General features: G+C 47.4%; 1 protein-coding gene across 8 annotated transcripts in view; it reads right to left on the bottom strand.

The window, feature by feature from the left end:
- ZIM2 (zinc finger imprinted 2) overlaps positions 1-20,285 on the bottom strand; it is a 68,597-nt gene extending 48,312 nt beyond the window's left edge. For 2 of the 8 annotated variants that reach the window (XM_045046764.1, XM_045046765.1), the window contains exons 1-6: positions 18,923-20,263; positions 16,749-16,906; positions 7,673-8,175; positions 5,431-5,531; positions 3,440-3,566; positions 475-567 (exon numbers count right to left, since the gene is read on the bottom strand). In XM_045046764.1, the coding sequence (XP_044902699.1) occupies positions 475-567; positions 3,440-3,566; positions 5,431-5,531; positions 7,673-8,175; positions 16,749-16,801 (877 nt within the window). In that variant the 5' untranslated portion in view covers positions 16,802-16,906; positions 18,923-20,263. Of the gene's footprint in view, positions 1-474; positions 568-3,439; positions 3,567-5,430; positions 5,532-7,672; positions 8,176-12,215; positions 12,310-16,748; positions 16,907-17,040; positions 17,114-18,922 lie in introns of those variants that run through there. The other 6 variants (XM_045046760.1, XM_045046758.1, XM_045046763.1 and 3 more) reach the window with 6 other exon arrangements.
- Between the last annotated feature and the right edge of the window lie 298 nt (positions 20,286-20,583).

Below are 20,583 nucleotides of genomic sequence, written 5' to 3'. Positions count from 1 at the left end.
GTTGGCAAAGGTGGGGGGATGGAAACGAGATTGTGGGGGTAAAGGAGGGAAGGGGAGGGGAGCCTCTGCGTGTCAAATCTGAAGACCTGGCATGAGGGAACATAGGAAGCAAGTGGAAGGAAGAGTGGTGTCATGCCAAGGTTTTCTCTTGTCTGAGTTAAAAAGGAAAGACCTGGGACTTCTAGCTGCAGAGGCAAGGGCGTGAAAAAGTGCAGGGGTTGGAACACTAGAGAAAAGGGAAACGGCGTCCCTGGAACCAGGCAGGAGAAGAGCTCAGTCAGCAAGAAGAGAAGACGAAAGGAAGTACTAAGTGCCCACAGGGGGTGAAGCCTCAAGAGCCCTGAGTCAAGCGCGCCTACCGGCCCCCTCCCTGGCCTGAGCGGACCCTGAGGAATGCCCTCTGACCACAGCTCCCAGCCCCCAGCCTGTCTTCCCACAGTTCCGGTTTCCATGGGCTCTCTGCTCTCTACTCACCGTGATGCATCTCTGTATCGCTGTCTTCCTCCATCACATGTGACTCCTCCTCTTCCAGCTGTGAGATAATGTCGGGCTTAGAGAACTGGTACCCTGTTGAAGAAGGAGACTCATAACTGGGGGATTCTTCCCTGACCCACAGCAACTCCCAGCCTAGGCTCTAAAGACTCTGCGATAATAAGGAAGATGCAAATGCACAAGAAAGAAAAATGAAGCCCATTTCTAAAGATTGATCAGGGCCCCAGGGACAGGTGGCATTGTCTGGAGCATTTTTGGTTGTCACAAGTTCAGAGAGGAAGGAAGGCTGTTGATATCTAGTACAGGGGCCAAGGAGGCCACTAAACATCTTAAATGCCCAGGACATTCCTCCACAGCAAGCAACGATCTGGCCCACATGTCAGCTGTGCCACGGCTAAAAAACTCTGCTTTAGAATGAAACCTGAGGACAGTGTGCTGGGCCCTCTACTTCAGCCTGGGGGATCTGATGTCATAGCTGCTCAAAAAGTAAACGACATGTGGTTCTCTTCCTCCTGTGATACCTTCATTCCCTTGGTTGTGAAATGCTCCTTTTCCCCTACTTCTGTATTTCCCAAACTTAAGTCATTTGCATACCACCTGCCATGGTCTGGATGTTCCTGTCCCTGTAAAATTCATATGTGGAAATCCTAATGCCCAGTGTGGTGGTGATAGGAGGTGGGCCTTTGCGGGGTACTTCAGTCATGAGGGTGGAGTCCCCATGGATGGGATTAGTAACCCTATAAAGAGAGGCTTCAGAGAGATTCCCTAGCCCTTTCCACCAAGTGAGGAGACATCAAGAAGCCTCTGACCTAGAAGAGAGCCCTCACCTGACTGTGCTGGCCCCCCGATCTTGAACTTCCAGACTCCAGGACTGTGAGAAATAAAGATCTGTCGTTCAGAAGCCAGCCATTCTTGTGGTGTTCTATTACAGCAGACCAAACGAACGAAGACACCACCTCGTTATTTCCTTGCTTACTGTCTGTCTCACTGCACTGGCATTAATAACATCCACAAGAACAGGAATCCTCATCTATTACCTATACCGCAACCTGGCATGCTGACAAATTTATTACTGACCCTCCCATGTCGGTCCTATCTGTGTGCCATTTATAGTAGTGTTTAGTGTTTAATACTTTTCTTTCTTTTTAAAAAATATTTATTTACTTATTTTGAGAGAAAGAGAGCATGTGTGCACAAGTGCACAGGGGGAGGGGTAGAGAAAGGAGAGAGAATCCCAAGCAGCACACAGCCTGATGTGGCGCTCGATCTCATGATCTGTGAGATCATGACCTGAGCCGAAATCGAGTCGGACACTTAACTGATGGAGCCACCCAGATGCCCCTTAATGCTTCTCTTTAGATCACCTCTTTTTTTTTTTAACTTAAATACACTTAATTTAAATGGAAGCTTTATATCAACGTTAAAAACAGAAACCACTGTTATTTGCAAAAACAAACAAACAAACAAACAAAAAAACCCTTAAGGTAGTAGAGCAGTAGAGCAATAGCTCCACCAGAAATGAAGGTTACTGAGTGCTGCCGGTCTAAGGCTTAGGGCCTCAGGTCTGCTCTCTCTTTACTCAGATGGGAGACCAACAAGATTTACTACCCAAAATACCCTTGGGTCTAACCCACCATACCCACCCCACACTTAGGAAGACAACATCCTGGGTGATATGTAAGATCTCAACTAACCCCAAACCTTCAGTGACGCAAGAGGTCAAAGCATCACAAGACAGAAATGCCTCTGGGTCACCGCATGAGGGCTGAAGAGGTAAAACTGATTTATTCCCTCTATTTTAAGTCACAAATATGGTAACTGAGAGAAGAGTTACATTGGAAAAGGCACTCTTTTTTGCCTTCTTCGTGACCAATAAAAGTCACGGTTCACATTACACACTCTTGTGCCAGGTTTGAGGTAAGGCACCCCCAACCCCTGCCCCACCCCCCAGGTCTCTGACTTCACAAGGACCAGAGCACCAGCTTGCTGCCAGTGGAATGCTGTTTGGTTTTGATTGTGTGTTTCAGGAGACCTCAGGGCCCCCCAAAAAGCCACTAAAATGAGGATCCTGGCACTGGCAACAAAAACATGTAGCCTGTCAGGAAAGGCAAACCACCTTGCCTCTGGATGTGAAGAGAGACTGGGAATCTCTGACTCTAAAAGTTTAAGTCCAGCAGAGCCTTTGGAGCTCCTGAAAGTTTCATCGATTCCTTCGCGCATTCAAAAAACATCACCATGTGGGTCGCCTGGGTGGCTCAGTCAAAGTGTCTGACTTCAGCTCAGGTCATGATCTCACAGTTCATGGGTTCGAGGCCCGCGTCAGGCTCTGTGCTGACAGCTCAGAGCCTGGAGTCTGCTTCAGATTCTGTGCCTCCCTCTCTCTCTGTGCCCCTCCCTGGTTCATGCTCTATCTCTGTCTCTCGAAAATAAATAAACATTAAAAAAAAATTTTTTTTAATCACCATGAGCCTTCTACTGCACCAAGACCTGATGAAGCAAACCCCTGTCTGGCAGTACAGCCATTTAATTTCAGGGAACAGATCCTGGGGCTGAACCGCTTAGGGTCACACCCCAGTCAGCCACTTAGTAGCTGTGTGGTTTTAGACAAGTAATTTAACTTTCCCAAGACAGTTTCCTCATATGTAAAGTGGCAGTAATAATAAAAATAACAAGAAATATATCTCCCCCTCTCAGAACTAATATGAGGAATAAAGGAGTTAGGACAGGTGCAGTGCTTAGACTAGTGCCTGATAACACATATTAAGTACTCAATGTTACCTCTATGATGAGTAACTGAATTTGATATTAAAATACTGTCTCTGGTCTGGGTTGAGATTCAGACGTGGTGAATCACCGTTACAGACATTCCTGACGTGAGGAGAGGAAAGAGGTGAGAACCACTGCCTTATCAGACAGAAACCAAGTTCCATGGAGAAGACGGCCTTACCTAAGGAGACCAGGTTCCTGTAATTCTCCAGCATCACCTCCCGGTAGAGATTCCTCTGAGCAGCACTAAGGTAGGTCAGTTCCTCCAGGCTGAAGTCCACAGCCACATCCTGGAAAGTCACCAACTCCTAAAATACCAGAAACAATTCTAAATGATCAACATCCAGAGATTATCCTAAGGGGGGAGAGGAGTCCGATGAGAGAGGACTGAACATAAAGCATTCAGACCGGCAGAAAGCTTCTAACCCAAGTGTTGTAATCCAGAGGGTGTAGGGACTTAGTAAAGTACCCTTCTGTCCTGAAGTACAAGGAAAGAGGGAAAATTTCTAAGACAGTTCCTGCTGCTAACTACTACAAGTTTGGATTGGAGGAAGAAGATCCTTTTAAGCCACCTAATAAACAAATAATGAATATGAGTAACTGGAAGCTGAGCAGTATACCTCAGCCTCAGGAATCAGAGACTTAAGTTTAAGTCCTGGCTCTGGTTCTTATCATCTTTGTGAGTGTGGGTACTGAAGCCTCTGTGACTCATCTGTAAAACCCAAAGAGCTCATAGATATTCAATCATATTAACAGAGAAATGCAAATAAAAACAACAAAGTGCCATTTAGATCCATGCAACTGACAAAACTTAGTAAGTCTGACAATACCAAATGTTATCTAGTATGTGGACCCATGGGACCTCTTGCTAGATGCTAAAGGAAATGTAAATTGGTAAACTACTCTGGACCCAGAAATTCTATTCCTAGGTATATTTGTTCATGTGTATTTGGAGACAGATATTCTTAATAGTGCTGTTTGTAACATCCCAAACCTGGAAACAACCCATATGTCCGTTTAGAGTAGAAGAAATGGTAGAGTCACAGAATGGAATAATATTCCAGCAATGCAAACCAATTAACCACAGTTACACACAACCATCTTGATAACCTAAGGTTAAAAAGTGCATACTAGAAGACTACATGAGAATATGATACACACTTTATTAATACACATCTCTTGTGTTTTCAGGAAAACATTATGCAGATCAATGAACAACTGATTTAAACTAGAAGTCATGTACTGGCTGCCCAGCAACTACAGAGGGGTTTATCTGGCTTTTATTATGATTTTTTTATTATTTTAAATATTTAAAATTCATATTAACTGCCAACACCAAAAAAATTGTAGATTTGATATTATTAACTGGAATTTTAAAACCAGAAGTCGGAAGACCGGAGACCTGAGCCCACATTCTCACATGGCACCACCCACTGAAGCTGAGCACGGCTGCTCCTTAGATGGACACTGTAGGGACAGAGGGCCACTCACAGGAGCAGATCTTCTAGAGCAGTGTTTCTCAAACTTTTTTTCCTTGTCTCTCCCCTCAAGGAATCTTTTTAGACTATTTCTTCCTAATCGCCAACCCCCATGAGGCTTTTTTCTGGTTCTAAAGGAAACGCAGTGTATTGATTTCATTAATTTCATTATTTATGAATTCATAAATTCATTAATTCCATTAATTATCATTTAGGTTTCAAAATATGATTTAACATGAACATTAAGGAGAGTATTTTTGAAAAAAAATAAAACCTCTCAACAGTACTATGTCCCTATACTATGGCAGTATTAGCTACCATTTGTTTCAAATATAAAGGAGCATAACAGTGCAAACCACATGAGGGTTGTTTTGAATAAGCCAACACTGGGCATAAACTGGAATACTAAGAAAACAAACAAACAAAACAATTAATGCAAGAAATAGAAAAATAGGGAAAATGTCAAATGTATCTGGGATGGTGATTAAGAACAACAGAGAAAAATAAAGCAGAGAAGGATATAGAGTCAGGAACAAATTTTAAACAGGGTAGACAGGGAAAGGCTCACTTAGGTGATACTTATATAAAGACTTACAGAAAGTGAGAATGTGGTTTAACTGGAAAGGGAAGGTCTGGAAATCAGGAAGGTGAGATCCCCATTTGGAGAATGAAGTCAGAAGAAAGACTGACTCACCTGGGGTTCAGCAGATAAGGGGTTTTCAGACATCTCTGTGTCCTTCTTTTGTTTTTTGGTGTTCCTCTTTTCGGCAAGGACAAAGTCCTGAGCAGGGAAACCTTGAAGGGAGAAAGGAATGACCACGGAACTGAGTTCAGTCTGGCAGCACCCACAGACACAGAGAGTGGCTTGCCACCCCACATCAACCCCGCCCCTGCCATGGAAGACAGCAGCAGTCTTCCTGTAAGAGAAAAACCAGAGAAATCTTTCCTCCTCTCAATATAGCAAGTTCCAAAAAAGAGCTCTGGGCGTTTCCCAGCTCTAAATCCTTCAATGACTCCCCACTGCCTTCCACATAAAGTGCAAGTTCCCTGTTTACCAGTGGTTCCCAGCCTCACTGTTCAGTTTCTCAACTGTAAGATGGAAATAATAATACCTATGCTCGGAAGGGATCTTATAAGGATTAAGCATTACATGTACAACACACACACAAAGCATGTTAAAGTGGCAGCTCTTCAAGCTTTTCCTACATCTTTTTCATTCACTGATCTACAAGACGGCCACCACATTCCCCACAGAAACCTGCACCTTGAAGGCCTGCCCTGCCTGTAGTCTCTTCCCAAGTGCACCTTTCAATCTGTTGTTTCTTCCTCATATCCTAGGGAGCTTTCTTTCCTTTTCCCTGAATTCGAGCTCCATTTGTTAATAGCTCTGGCCCTTTGGCCAACTTTTTAACTTCTGGGGCAATATCCCCTATGTCCACCGGAGGCAGTATAACACCATGGTTGGAGTATAGATGCTGCAGCCAGCTGCGGGATAGGAATCCTGACTGCCGGGTACAATTGTGGGCAAATTATGCAACCTCTTTGTGCCTCTGTCTCCTGTACAAAATAAGGTAATAACTATCTAAAGAGCTATTAAGAGAAGTAAATAAATTAGTTATGTATAAAACACCTAGGATGTAGTACATTGGAAGTATCCAACGTGTTCACTACTACCATCTTCCAAATTCTTTCAAGGGATGAAGGTGCACAGAATTGGGTTAGTAACGATCCTTAATTCACGATATCCGTACTAAACCACGCATGACCCTACTTATTTTAAATGTATTCATTTACAAGTATAATTAATGCCTGTGAATTCACTACCCAACCCCCAATCTAGAACATTCCCAATAACTTACACCTACTCGTGTGCTTTTTCCTGTCCACAACCCAGCCTTTTCTCCAGAGGTAACTGTAGTCTTATATTCATATTTTTTGTTCCTTTGCGTGCCTCTATCTCTCCCCCATCCATCTCTCTCTCCCCCTCTCTCTATATAATGCTCCTAAACAATACTTTGTTTTTAGTTAGTATCATTTTTGTTCAAAGGACTACGAGGAATAAATGACTTTTTTTCTTTCACTATTAAAATACCCTTCTTTCATTATTAAAATCCCAATCTGGTAACTTGAGTTTCCAAGAGCCCACATTTTGGTAGAGGTTAAACTTCCAGGCCTTGTTTATCTCACATTTTATACCCTCATTTTTCTGGTTGTGTGTATTGTTTTGTTTTGTGTTGGTACTAAAGTTTAGGCTGGATAATAAATGGAGCAGGGGACAACAAAGCTGGAGAGAAGGTATACTCTCAGAGAAATAGTAAATATTAAAAATTTTTTTTACATTTATTTGTTTTTGATAGAGAGAGACAGAGCACAAGTGGGAGAGGGACAGAGAGAGAAGGAGACACAGAATCTGAAGCAGGCTCCAGGCTCCCAGCTGTCAGCACAGAGCCTGACGTGGGGCTCGAACTCATAAACCACGAGATCATGACCTGAGGTGAAGTCCAACACTTAACCGCCTGAGCCACCCAGGCACCCCAAGAAATAGTAAATATTAAAAGCAAAAGCCAAGCCCCAAATTTCTTCCATCTCCTATGAGGCAGATTAGACTGGATTATAAAATTCATTCACTTATTCTTTTGACAAATTTTTAAATGTATTTTGCTAGAGAGTACGCACATAAGTAGGGGAGGGGCAGAGAGAGAGTGAGGGAGAGAGAGAAACCCAAGCAGGCTCCACAACATTAGTGCAGAGCCCAACGTGGGGCTTGAACCCATGAACTGTGAGATCATGACCTGAGCTGAAGCCAGGAGTCAGACACTTAACCGACTGAGCTGCCCAGGCGCCCTTGACAAGTTTTTATTCATCTCCTTTTACATGCCATGCACACAGGGGATGTTCAATAAGTGGAAATGGCAGTTGCTTCCTTCCTCTCTCACCTTTCTCCCCACATGCTTGGATCAAGCCGGCCACCAGGGCTCCTGCCTCCTTGCTGTTCTTAGGCTGTTTTGACTTCACCCAGGTCTGTACCTCCTCCGGTAGGGTGCTCAGAAACTGTTCCAGCATCAGTTGTTCCATCATCTGCTGCTTGGTGTGGGTCTCGGGCTGCAGCCATTGCCGGCAGAGCTCCTGGATTTGGCTCACAGCTGGGTGAGGCCCAGTCACTGGAAGATACTGAACATGCCTAAACGTTTGATGAGAAGCTTTCAGAGCCCCTGGACTTCTTATGGGGATGGTTTCTGGATTCTCTTCTTGATCATGTAGGTGGAAGAGCTGGGGATTCTTCAAGATAGCCAAAACGTCTGTCACGTGCACCATCTTTACAGCTTGGCCCTTCATAGGATGGAGATACTCTAAAAGGCAGGCTGCTACAGAACACACTGGTGTGGAAGATGCTGGGTGGAATTTTAGCGGATGAAAACAGGATACGGAAACCCAGGACCTGCAGAAATCATGTAGAGAGACTCACAAATGGCCTGCACAGTTGGGACTGGACAGTAGGGTACAGGTGATTTGAAACAAAAGGAGTTACCACATTTCACACAAATGCCTAACTATACATTTACAGAAATTTGCACATCTCCAGATATGATGTTACTTCAGTCCCCTCCCCAGGTCTACAAAATTCATGGGCACAGGCTAGAAATATCTCAGAAATGGCACTGAAGGGAAAAGAGACTTGAACCTCAAAACACAATGAACTGTATTAATTTGATCCACAGAAGAACTTCACTTCAAAAATAAATGACTGTGGGGGCGCCTGGGTGGCGCGGTCGGTTAAGCGTCCGACTTCAGCCAGGTCACCATCTCTCGGTCCGTGAGTTTGAGCCCCGCGTCGGGCTCTGGGCTGATGGCTCAGAGCCTGGAGCCTGTTTCCGATTCTGTGTCTCCCTCTCTCTCTGCCACTCCCCTGTTCATGCTCTGTCTCTCTCTGTCCCAAAAATAAAATAAAATGTTGAAAAAAAAATTAAAAAAAAATAAAATAAATGACTGTGTATTATACAAAATAAGGAAACAGCCTTTCTAAATTTTTTTAAACATTTATTTATTATTGAGAGAATGAGAGAGACAGAGCATGAGCATGGGAGGGGCGGGGGTGGGGGGACACAAAATCCAAAGCAGGCTCCAGGCTCTGAGCTGTCAGCACAGAGCCCAACATGGAGCTCGAACTTACAAACCATGAGATCGTGACCTGAGCCGAAGCCAGACGCTTAACCGACTGATCCACCCAGGCGCCCCAGGAATCAGCCTTATGATATGTATACCCTACAAACAACTGGATTCATTTGCAAAATATTAAATCAGTTAGAAAAAGGCAAATAAGAGCAAAAAAAGTTAAAAGATATAAGCAGGTATTGTGCAAGATAGCTAAATGGCCGAACAGACACGAAATGGGGCTCAACTGCATTAGTCATCAGAGAAACAGGAATCAAAACCACAAGGAGCTATCACAACACACCTTCCAGGATGTTCTCGTTGAAAAGAATCAGACAATAGTAAGTGTTTTACAGGAGACAATTAAACATTTCATTTTAATTCTTTGGTCAAAATCCAGTCTGGAGTAAAGTATGAAAAGTATTTTTTTTTCCTAAAAATTTTCCTGCCACTACAAATAAAAATTCGCTATCCTCCTTCTTGCTTTAAAAAAAAAATGTTTGGGGCGCCTGGGTGGCGCAGTGGGTTAAGCGTCCGACTTCAGCCAGGTCACGATCTCGCGGTCCGTGAGTTCGAGCCCCGCGTCGGGCTCTGGGCTGATGGCTCAGAGCCTGGAGCCTGTTTCCGATTCTGTGTCTCCCTCTCTTCCCCTCCCCCGTTCATGCTCTGTCTCTCTCTGTCCCAAAAATAAATAAACGTTGAAAAAAAAATTTTTTTTAAATAAATAAATAAATAAAAATGTTTATTTATTTATTTTGAGAGGGGCAGAGAGGGCGCGTGCGCATGCATAAGCAGGGGGGAGGGCAGGGAGAGAGAATCCCAAGCAGGCTCCCTGCTGTCCCCAAAGAGCCCAACAGGGGGCTTGAACCCAAGAACCAGGAGATCACAACCTGAGCTGAAACCAAGAATCAGATGCTTAACAAACTGAGCCACCCAGGCGCCCCTGTCCCCCTTCCTTCTTGGGATGTGTGACGTCCCACCCTGAATTGAACTTCCAGGTGTGCAGCCCAGGGAAGGACCCTAAGAAAGGATTACTAGAAATGAGTGTGGGATCACACCAGCCTAGCCTGCCTCCCTACACTAGCCAGGTTCAAGGTGAGTAGGGTGTAACAATTCTTCCTCCTGGCCCACAAAGGGAAACTATGACCTTGAAGGGTCAAGGCCTCCAGGTCTCAAGTAGTGAAAGAAAGCTCATGGGCCTGCCTCCTCAGAGGGCACCTTCAGCATCCCTCCATTCTTCATAAATTCTTAACTCTCCTTCCCTTAAATTTTTATATTTTGGATTTCAGCCTTATCTTATTCCTACATCCATACCATCCAAGTTCTAACCAATTACTTCATAGTTTTGGCACCTTCTATTTCTTCCCAACACTCTTTTACTCAACTTTTATGTTTTAACTCTTAATACCACTATAATCATCTGCACAGAAAGCTCTCTAATGTCAATCAATTGTTTCACAATTTATTTCAGTTCTTTTCCATGGCCATTGGTCTATTTGGGCTTTCCACTTTTTGAACCCAAGTTTGAAAACATCCTTTTTCAGAAAAACCATCCATTTGCTTGAAACTGAAGTATACTAATACATGACTGCACATAGTATTCTCAGAATATTAAATCCCTTAAGTATGCAACTTTATCCTTTACTAATCAGTGATGCTGCTTTATTCCTAGGTTTTTAAATTTCTATTGTTTGTTCTTTATTGCCACTTTCTCTTTTTCACCCCAAGTACCACCTGCTAGTTCCAAGGCTATTATTTTTGTTTTCTCATGTATTTTTATTTATTTTCATTATTTTCTTACTCCTTTTTTAGGGTTTTATCATTTTTTGTTTGTTCATTTGTTTGGGGGAGTTTGGGAACCTCTTGAAAAAAATGTATAATTTATTTTCCTTCTTCTTGACTACTGAAAGCTGTTAATTTGGGTTATACATCAACATTTAGGGATGTCACCCCTCTTATTTTCATTATTTTCTAAATAATTCATAATTGCACTCTGGGAAACATGAGGGAAATCATGTTAAAAAGTAGTGACAAAAGCAGCTAAGGTGTTAAATATTTTTTAAAAAGGGGGGGGGGGCCTAAAAAAAGTCCCTATTTAACATGTTAAAAATACTTTAAAAAAAAAAAAAAAGAGTCTCTTGATTTCAGAGTGGGGAAGAGCTTTCCGAGAAGCAGGGATGAGTGTCCGGAGAGATCCCGAGTGGGCAGAGGTCTTGGTGGGAGGAGAAAGCAAGGACTGAAGGGAACGAATGGAAGAGAGGCACCGAGGCAAGAGGGAGTAAATCAAGGCAGGCAGGGAGCAGGGCAGAGCCGAGGACGGAGTGGGGCAAGATAAAGAGAAGGAGCAGATGTGAGGCGGGGGAGTCACGGGCTGGGAAAAGAGGGGCATGACCAGGGCAGGGAGGAGAGACAGACAGGACTGGTGGAACTGAGGTAGAGGGGAGCACTGAGAGGGAGGAGCGTAGAGCTGAGAGAGGGGGAGAAGATGCCCTGTCTTCAGACCTGCCCTGGGTCTGAGAGCAGAGAGACATGGCCCTGATCCCGGACAGGAAAGTCAGAGTTGGGGGCTAGGGCCTGGCATGGATCGAGGCCGGGAAGGAGTGGGGGGGTGGGGGGGTGAAAGGGGCCGGGGGCCGGGAGGGGCGTGTCTTGAGGCCTATGGGCGGGGCCTGGCCCGAGAGGGGCGTGCCCCGTTGTTTGGGGCGGAGCCTTGAGTGGGGGCGGGGTTTCAGCCAGGGGGTGGGGCTTGAGGTCAGGCATGGAAGGACCTGTGGCTGGGGCGGGCCCTGGGCTGGAGGGGCATGTCCTGGGGTCTGGTGGGGGAGGGCGCTGGGGTCTGGGCCGGGAGGGGCGTGTCGAGGTCTGGAGGGGCCGGGGTCTGTGAATGGGGGTGGGGCCGGCAGGCTGAGGGAGGACTTTAGCCTGAGGGCTAGGAGGGCAGTAACCAGAGGCCAGACAACTGAGGTCACAAATGCGCAGAGAGGAGAGGCCACGCCAGTGCACCGGTGTCCCTCAGCTCCCTGGTCTCCTCAGACCCCATGTCCCACCCAGGCCCCTTCCCCACGAGGGCTACTTCCCGTCACCCTACACGGAGGCTCCACTCACCCCACTTCCTCCTCCCCAGGCACAGCTGCGCTGGGCGCGGGTTCAGTCCCACTGTGGCGTCGCACCTCAGGGAGGCCTGCGCCACCAGCCCCGGGGCTTCTCGCGCCCTCGGGTGCCCGCTCCTCGCCCTCGCGTCTCCTCCAATCACGTCCCCCTCCCTGTCCCGTCCCGGGCTGCCCGCGCGCCACTCACACGCTGACCCCGACGCCCGCTCACACTCACCTTGCTTGCCTGGAGCCTCGCCTGACTGACTGAACAGCTCGCGCTCAGATTTGGCGCCTACGCTGCGGCGCATGCGCCCTGCAGCGTCTGCGCGTGCGCTCTGTGGGGCCTGCGGAGCAATGCACCTCAAAATCCAGGCCGCTCCTCGCTCGTTCCGCTGGGGGGCGCGCGAGGACACACATGACAGAGATGGGGGAAGGGGAAGAAGGAAGTGGCACCAGGGTCGCCTGAGTACTTAAGGTGCTTTCCTTGGCTTTTTGGTTCGTTAATATATGGTTTGCAGATATTTAGGTAAACCAACAGTATGAGGTGAAAAGTCTTCCTCCCCTCCCAGTGTGTGCCCCATGATGAGGGAGTGTGGGGCAAGGTGAGGGCAGAGTACAGGCCAGCAGCACCCCACCCCCAAAGTGGGATGTGTGTGATATTCCTTGCACATTCCTGGCTGCCCAAGAACAGGGGAAAGGGATTTAAGTGCTTGCCGTGGTGATATGGAAAACTAAGGCAAATGAAAAATTAAATTCCCTTATTGCCTACAGCCCATAGACAAGTCCTTGAAACTGGCACAGTGGCCTCCCTCTAGGAGCTCAGCTGCCTCGATGATGACACTTTGCTAGGGACAAAAGAGAATCTTGGCTTAACGTTACCCTGACACCCCCACCCCGACCCCACAGGATCCTGTAAGTCTACTTATTTTATTTTATTTTATTTTATTTTATTTTATTTTAATTTTTTATTTTTAAAGTTTATTCATTTATTTTGAGATGCAGAGAGAGGAGGGAAGGGAGAGAGGGAGAGAATCCCAAGCAGGCTCTGCACTGTCAGCACAGAGCCCCATGCGGGGTTCCAACTCATGAACTGAGATCATGACCTGAGCTGAAATCAAGAGTTGACCTCCTAACCAACTAAGCCACACAGGTGCCCCAGGATCCTGTAAGTCTACTTTCACATAAAAAAAATTCCTTTGAAAACTTCCTTTGTCTCAACTCCCCTGAGATATATGTGGGCAATCATACTATGGCCGCTGATATATATCCAAAGGGTCCCATGACTGCGGTTTTACTAAAGGGTAATAAATGGTGTTTTCCTAACAGTAGCTAGCCCCTCAAGGTCCTGGAAACCTTGCTTCCAAAATTCCTTAGAGACAACGCTATCCCTCACCCCCTCCCAACCTGAGGATATATAATGAGTTACCCCTCACAACCCCAGTGCAGCTCTTCCTGCCCATGGGTCCTGTCCCAGTGCGTTAATAAAATCACCTTTTTGCACCAAAGACGTCTTCAAGAATTCTTTCTTGGCTGTCAGCTCCCAACCCCCCACCATCACCCCGAAACTTCATCACACCACCCACCAATTTTTTATGCCCATGAAACATGTGGTAACCACTGCGATTAGTTTGTGTCCTTCCACATTTCTTTATGCATGGTGTGTGTGTGTGTGTATATACATATCTTCCACACATGCATATAAGCACATATGATCATACGTATATCTATATGTGTGATCATACATATATCTGTACTAGAGTATATATTCCTGTACATATGCATGTATCAATAATATTAATGAATGTATTTTAAAATATGAAATATTTTTATAAATATATAAAAATTAAATATTATATAGTACAAATATTTCTTGTATAATATATATTATTTACATATGTAAAATGATATGTAATGGAAATATGTAACTATATAATCTATATTGTTATAATACATAGGTTCACTATTATACATAATTATACATTTTCATAAATATAAGACATATTTTTAGGTTTGTGTAAGTACTCGTACTCTCATTTCCTCCCTTTTTTAGACAAAAGATGGCACACTTTACCCATTGTTCTGTGCCCTTATTTCTTTTCACTTACCAGTATGTCTTGCAGAGCTTTTCATATCAGTACAAAGAGAGATTGCTCACTGGTTTTGGTTTTTAATTTTTTAATGTTTATTTATTTTCAAGACAGAGAGAGACAGAACACGAGCTGGTGAGGGACAGAGAGAGGGAGACACAGAATCCGAAGCAGGCTCCAGGCTCCGAGCTGTCAGCACAGAGCCTGACGCAGGGCTCAAACTCACGAACTGCGAGATCATGATCTGAGCTGAAGTCGGATGGACACTTAACTGACTGGGCCACCCAGGTGCCCCTCACTGTTTTTGAATAGCTGTTTGGGTGATCTTGTATGGTTTTGACTTCAGTTATTTAACTAGTTCCTCACAGTTGAGTTTTCAGTACTTTCTCCTGCGACTAGTGTTGAGGGCATACTCCTGACCTTCAACAATTGTGCTGGTGTGTAAATCTACAGGTAAGATAAATTCCCTAACACGGGGTTGCTGAAGCAAAACATGTACATGTCTCTTATTTTTCTAAGATTTTATTTTTAAGTAATTTCTACACCCAACATAGGGCTCGACTCACAACCCCAAGATCAAGAGTTGCACGCTGCACCGACTGAGCCAGCCAGCCAGGCACCCCATGTATGTGTCATTTTGAGAAAGGTTTCTAAGTTGCCTTCCATCAACACTTTTGCATCTTAGACCCCCACTACCCTTTGTGAGCGTGTCTGTCCAGGGGCTCAGCTCAGGTGACAGAAGGAAGCCCTGGATGAACCAAGGCTGAGACAGAGCCCCGCCTTGCCCAGAAAGGCCCAGAATGGCCAGGCTGCATCTCACAGATATGGGAGCACAGGCCCAGAGGAACCAAGGACCCCTGAACTGAGGAGTCTGGGATTATTTTGGAACCCTCATTGATTCTGTGGATATCAAGAAACTGACTCTCAAGTTTACAGGAGAGGCAAAAAGACCAAGAATGGCCAATACGATATTGAAAGAGAAAAACAGTGTCTAAGGACTTCAGCACTTGACACTACTGGACTTTCAAGACTTACTTGTGAGAAAATTTAATAAAGGGAAACCTCACTAAAATGAAGTTAGCAGACCAGAAGGGGGAGCTCTCACTCTAAATCAAGAATTGTGGATTACACACTCCATGAGAATTCGGCACAGGGAAGAATCATCAATTCCAGGCCCCCACAGGGAAAGATGGACACTGCATCTCCCACAAGATACTGACCACCCCTGCAACTCAGCCAGTGACAAACCATCACCACCCTGAACCCCTGCTTTTTATCCAACAGACTTTCATTCAGAACAACCCCTCCCAACTTCCTCCTTCTCCATAAAAAGAAGTTCCTCTCCTTTGTCTGTCGGACTAGCCTATGCTTTTTGCAGCAGCTTGCTTGGCCCGAACTGCTATTCTCTGCTCTTCCCAATTATGAAAGACCTTTTCAGATGGTAAATGAACTGTTTTATTTTTTAAGGTCAACACTCTAAAGCTAAAGTAATCAAGATAGTGTGTACTGATGAAACAATAGACCAAGCCATCGATGGAACAGAACAGAGAGCCCAGACACAGACTCACATAAATCTGATCTTTAACAAAGGAGCAAAGGCAGAGCAACAGAGAAAAGACAGCCTTTTCCACAAACGGTGCTGGAACAGATATCCATACACACACACAAAAATGAACCTAGACACTGACCTTATTCCCTTCACAAAAAATAACTCAAAATGGATCACAGACCTAAGTGTAAAATCACAACTATAAAACTCCTAGAAGGAAACATAAGATACACATAACCACATCCTGGCAGAGTAAAACCCACAAAGTCAGAACACACAAATTCCCCATGTGGGGGATCCCCCAGAAGTGTTCCCGTGTGTCTTATCTGGACACCAATGACTCCAGAATTATGCAAACTGTCTGAGCTTCAGTTTACCCCTCTGTGAGGGCGAGGGTGGGGTGGGGGTGGGAGGAAGGATACTAAGTTATTAAATGTAAGGATTACATATGATTAAAAAGTTTTCCTCAACCCTCTTAGGATCCCAGCTGGGTCTGACAATTAACAGGAGAAAAGTTCACCAGTTCAATGTAAGTTTTCTGTGACATGAGAGCCTTCCTGAGAAAATGAGAAAGACGCATTTTATGCTAGGTTTGATGAAGAGTGGACACTCCTGGAGGAATCTGACCGGTTAAAGAGTATGAGGGATTGTAGGAAACTGTAGCAAGGCCTGTTTGTTAGAATTCTTCTCATTCTCTTTTTCTTCAGAGATAAAGATGTCTGTTTCCTCCTGGTATAAGGAGGGAAACTTTCACATGAGAGTTTTATAACCTGTTTCAGGAAAGAAGGTGGAGGATGTCAGAGTGACCTTATTTCTGGTGTTTTTCTCAAACTCCTTGAGGTTCAATACGCCAAGGTGTCATATTCAGGGTATGTTATCCTGAACCCCAACACATAACAAGTGATTAAATAATGTCTGACCCCACTATAGACAGTTTGTGTACTGGCTACAATTTTACCATTATTAGTGGATGAGAGTCAGGAAGCATCTCACTCCACCTCCTCTCCTGGATCACAGCTACCCTGCATCATTGTTCCTCTGGGTAGGGGCTTCACCTGGCTTCAGATGTCAGCTCTCTGCCTGGTGCCTCTGCCCCATGTACTACAGCCCCTGAGTCTCAGCCAGGACTTACAGGAAAAGGTATATGACAGTTGAAAGGAAGATCAGAGGATCACAGAACTTCATACTTCAGAGCAGCAGAGACACAGGGGCCTGGATTCCTGATCATGGGGTGGGCTGGTGGTAGGGGCTAAGCCCTGCAGAGTCATCAGTCATAAAATGATCCTCAGGCTGAAAGAGAGGCAGCTCACACTGTAAAGCATTCAAAGCACGAAAAAATAACATAACTGCTAAGATAAAGGAAGTGCTAATTAACTTGATATTGATTATCATTTAAAGAAATATACCGATATAAAACATCGTACCTTTTAAAATGTACAATTTTTATTCATCAATTCCACCTCAAAATATGGGGGGGGGGGACAAAATTTCTTTTTGCTGGGGGAAAAAAGACACAGTTACAACCCACCAGCCATTCCTCCACACCTCCCAACCTATACACAGAGACCCCTTCAGGCACTCCACACACACACTCAGACCACACAGAGAACCTACCATTACCCAAACAACGCTCTTTTAAAAATAGAGATTCTGGGCACATCGACAAACACACACGTTCAGAAATACATCCACACACTCAGAACAGACAGGGATACACACACACATTAAAAAAAAAAAAAAAAAAAAAAAAAAAAAAAACAAACAAACCAAAACACATATTTTGAAATGAACCCCGAGGACACCAGGAAATAACGTCACACACACGTCCGCAGACAAACACTGCAGGGAAACTCAGACACGCACATGCCCAGGCCTGCAGGTCTCTCCGGGAACATGGACACGCATGCGCACACGACCGGAGACACATGCATCTGCAGACGCACAGCTTGCAAACCCCAAGTCACCCTCCAGACACGCAGATGCCTCTGGCTGACACCCTGGACCCAGGCTGAGCCTCGGGGGTGGACCTACCCCACCCGTAGGTGTCCCCTCCTGGATGCATACACCCCACACGCGCCCAGCCCCCACCCTAGCTGGGCATGCGCACACAGACTCGCTGGAGGTGCTGGAGCCAGTGCGCAAGCGCCCTTCTCCTCCGTGAATTTTCAGACTGAGTCCTCCTCACAAGTCCTCCCTCCTCTGTCAAAGGCCTCTTGAGGGGCTCCCTGCACCGGATCCGGCCCCATCCCCGCCCCAGCCCTGGCCCCAGGCTGACTTCGGGGTGCCTCCAAATTCATTGTCCTGTGTCCCAGCCCTTCAAGTCGTCCACTGTCTCCCCTGATCCCCAGTTGACCTGTACAGAGCCCTCAGGCCTTCCAAATAACATGTGCCTCCTCCATCAGACTGCCTTGGCCCAAGGCCCTACCCTCCTGCCTCTTGAGACCTCCCCACCATGCCCAGGTCTGCAGGCCTGACCTGAGGGGACGGCTCCTTCCTCCCCTGCACCCCCACCCCCACCCCCACATACCACCAAACACACAAGCAACTTCCACCACCAGCAGCCCAGCCCAGGAGCCTGGGCCAGGCCGTCCGGGGAAAGGCAATCTGAGTTGACAGGAGAGAGACGGGCAGGCACAGAACCTCATGCTTTTGGAGCAGCAGGGGCACAGTGCCTGGCGCCCTAGTCCCGGGGGTGGGAGGGGGCTGGGCTATGGGGGCCGAACGCAGGCAGGATCATCAGATGTACGATGACCCCCGGGTGCCACTCCAAGTCACCCTCCAGGGCACGAGGACGCCTTCTCACTGACACCAGGGCCCATGCAGGCTCTCACCCAAGCCTCCCCCCCCCCCCCGGAGAGCCCCCCCTCCCATGCACACACTGGGCTCTCTCCCAGCCCCACCCACTGCAGGGCTCCGCACGCACACTCACTGGAGGCTCTAAGGCTGGTTTCCAGGAGCCTTTCCCCTCTGGGATCTTTACAGGCATCCTTCACACCCGCTCTAATCAACAACCCCCCAACCCGACCCTCACCCTCCCCAACCACAACTTCACCTCCACCCCCTGAAAACATCCCTCAGGACTGTCGCCTAAAATCCTTCTCCTATGCTCACACCCTGGCTGTCAGGTCCATAACTTTTTCCCATGACTTCTAACTGACCTCTCCAGAGTCTTGAACCCACCAGATGCACGCTTGATTCCCCTCCCAGTCCCTGACCACCCCCCCTCCCACCTCTAACTGGCATGGAGGGTGTCTCCAGCCGTCTCCTCTGTGAGGTCGCATGTTGTGTCCCCTCTGGTCTTCTCACCTGCAGGTGGCAGGAGGCAGTCACACAATTCAGAGTGGTTGTCAGCTAGGAAATGGCCTGGAAAGTGCCAGCAGTGGTCGGGATGATTCTCTGGTCCTCTGCGTGGATCTGTGCCTCCCACACCCATCTCAGGGGCTCCTAGACAGCTCACGTGAGCCCCAAGACCTGAGGTGCTTCTGTGCTGTGCTGGCTGGGCGCCTAGAGGCTCAGCAGTGAGATCCTCATCCCCATCTCCATCCTGATCCGGATCCATTCTGATCTGCTGCCATCTGGCCGGCCCCAGATTACCACCCCAGATCTAAGCTGAGAGCAGGAGGTCCCTTCTGAGCCTCACCAGCCTGGGACTGTCCCTCTGGCCCTGTCAGACTTGGCGGCTGCTTTCCCGCTGGGCAGGGGCGGGGCGGCCCTGCTCAGCTCCTCTCCACTTGCCTGCTCAGGGCCCCTCAGGACTGGCCCAGAGACCCGTGCAGGACAAAGAGTGTGGGAAAGAACGTGCTCTCCCAGGGCTCAGGGACACTCCCCGCCCCCACTGCCCCATCTGTGCTCCCAAGACAAGCGATGCAAACAGTGCCTGAGCAGGACACAGGCCGCTGTGGTGCTGGTGACAATTTTATTGTGTTTACAGGTTGAGGGGCAGGAGGCCTCTCCCGCCTCCTCCTCTCTGGCCCTGAAGCACTGGCCCAGTCTCGGGGTCTTCTTCGTGCACCCAAATGGAAGGGGAACAGGAGGGGCCCTGCAGGAGCATCAGATCAGACACACCGGGACCCCCAGGGACACACTGGGCTCCCCCCACACCACGCAGAGATTGCACACAATGCATACACAATGAAAACCCACAATCACCCCCTTGGCGCTCACAGTCTTATGTGGAATCATTGAGACTCACGTGGATCCCACAGACACACAAAATCTACAGACGCATCCTCATGCTCACAACACGGGGGGGGGGGGGGTCGGTGTCAGGTCCCTACACAATGGCAAACACACACATTCCTGGAGCCTCACAGACAACCTGCGGGCTTTGCACTCTGATTAGCAACCTAAGACTGACTTGCAGACCCTCACACGGAAACAGGCAGACACAAAGTCCAAAGAAAGCACACTGAAGCACAGACACACAAACTTTTACACACACACACACACACACACGCATTTTCAAACGAACCCCGAGGACGCCTGGACATAACGTCACACACACGTCTGCAGACACACGCTGCAAGGAAACTCTGAGACACGCACACACCCAGGCCTGAAGGTCTCTCCGGGAACACGGACACGCATGCGCACACGCCGCGGGACACACGCATCTGTAGACGCACAGCTTGCAAACCCCAAGTCATCCTCCAGACACGCAGACGCCTCTGGCTGACACCCAGGACCCAGGCTGAGCCTTGTGGGTGGACCTACCCCCCCAGGTGTCCCCTCCTGGATGCACACACCCCACACGCGCCCAGCCCCCACCCCAGCCGGGCATGCGCACACAGACTCGCTGGAGGCGCTGGAGCCAGTGCGCAAGCGCCCTTCTCATCCGTGAGTTTTCAGTCCTGTCCTCCTCACAAGTCAGCCCTCTCTGTCAAAGGTCTCTTGAGGGTCTCCCCGACACTCCACGGCCCCCTCCCCCTCCTGGTCCTGGCTCCAGACTGACTTTGGGGTGCCTCCAA

Source organism: Felis catus, chromosome E2 (assembly GCF_018350175.1).
Source record: "Felis catus isolate Fca126 chromosome E2, F.catus_Fca126_mat1.0, whole genome shotgun sequence".
In the NCBI taxonomy this organism is placed as follows: Eukaryota; Metazoa; Chordata; class Mammalia; order Carnivora; family Felidae; genus Felis; species Felis catus.
The sequence above is the reverse complement of the archived record's forward strand: the minus strand, read 5'-3'. Positions and strand labels throughout refer to the sequence as shown.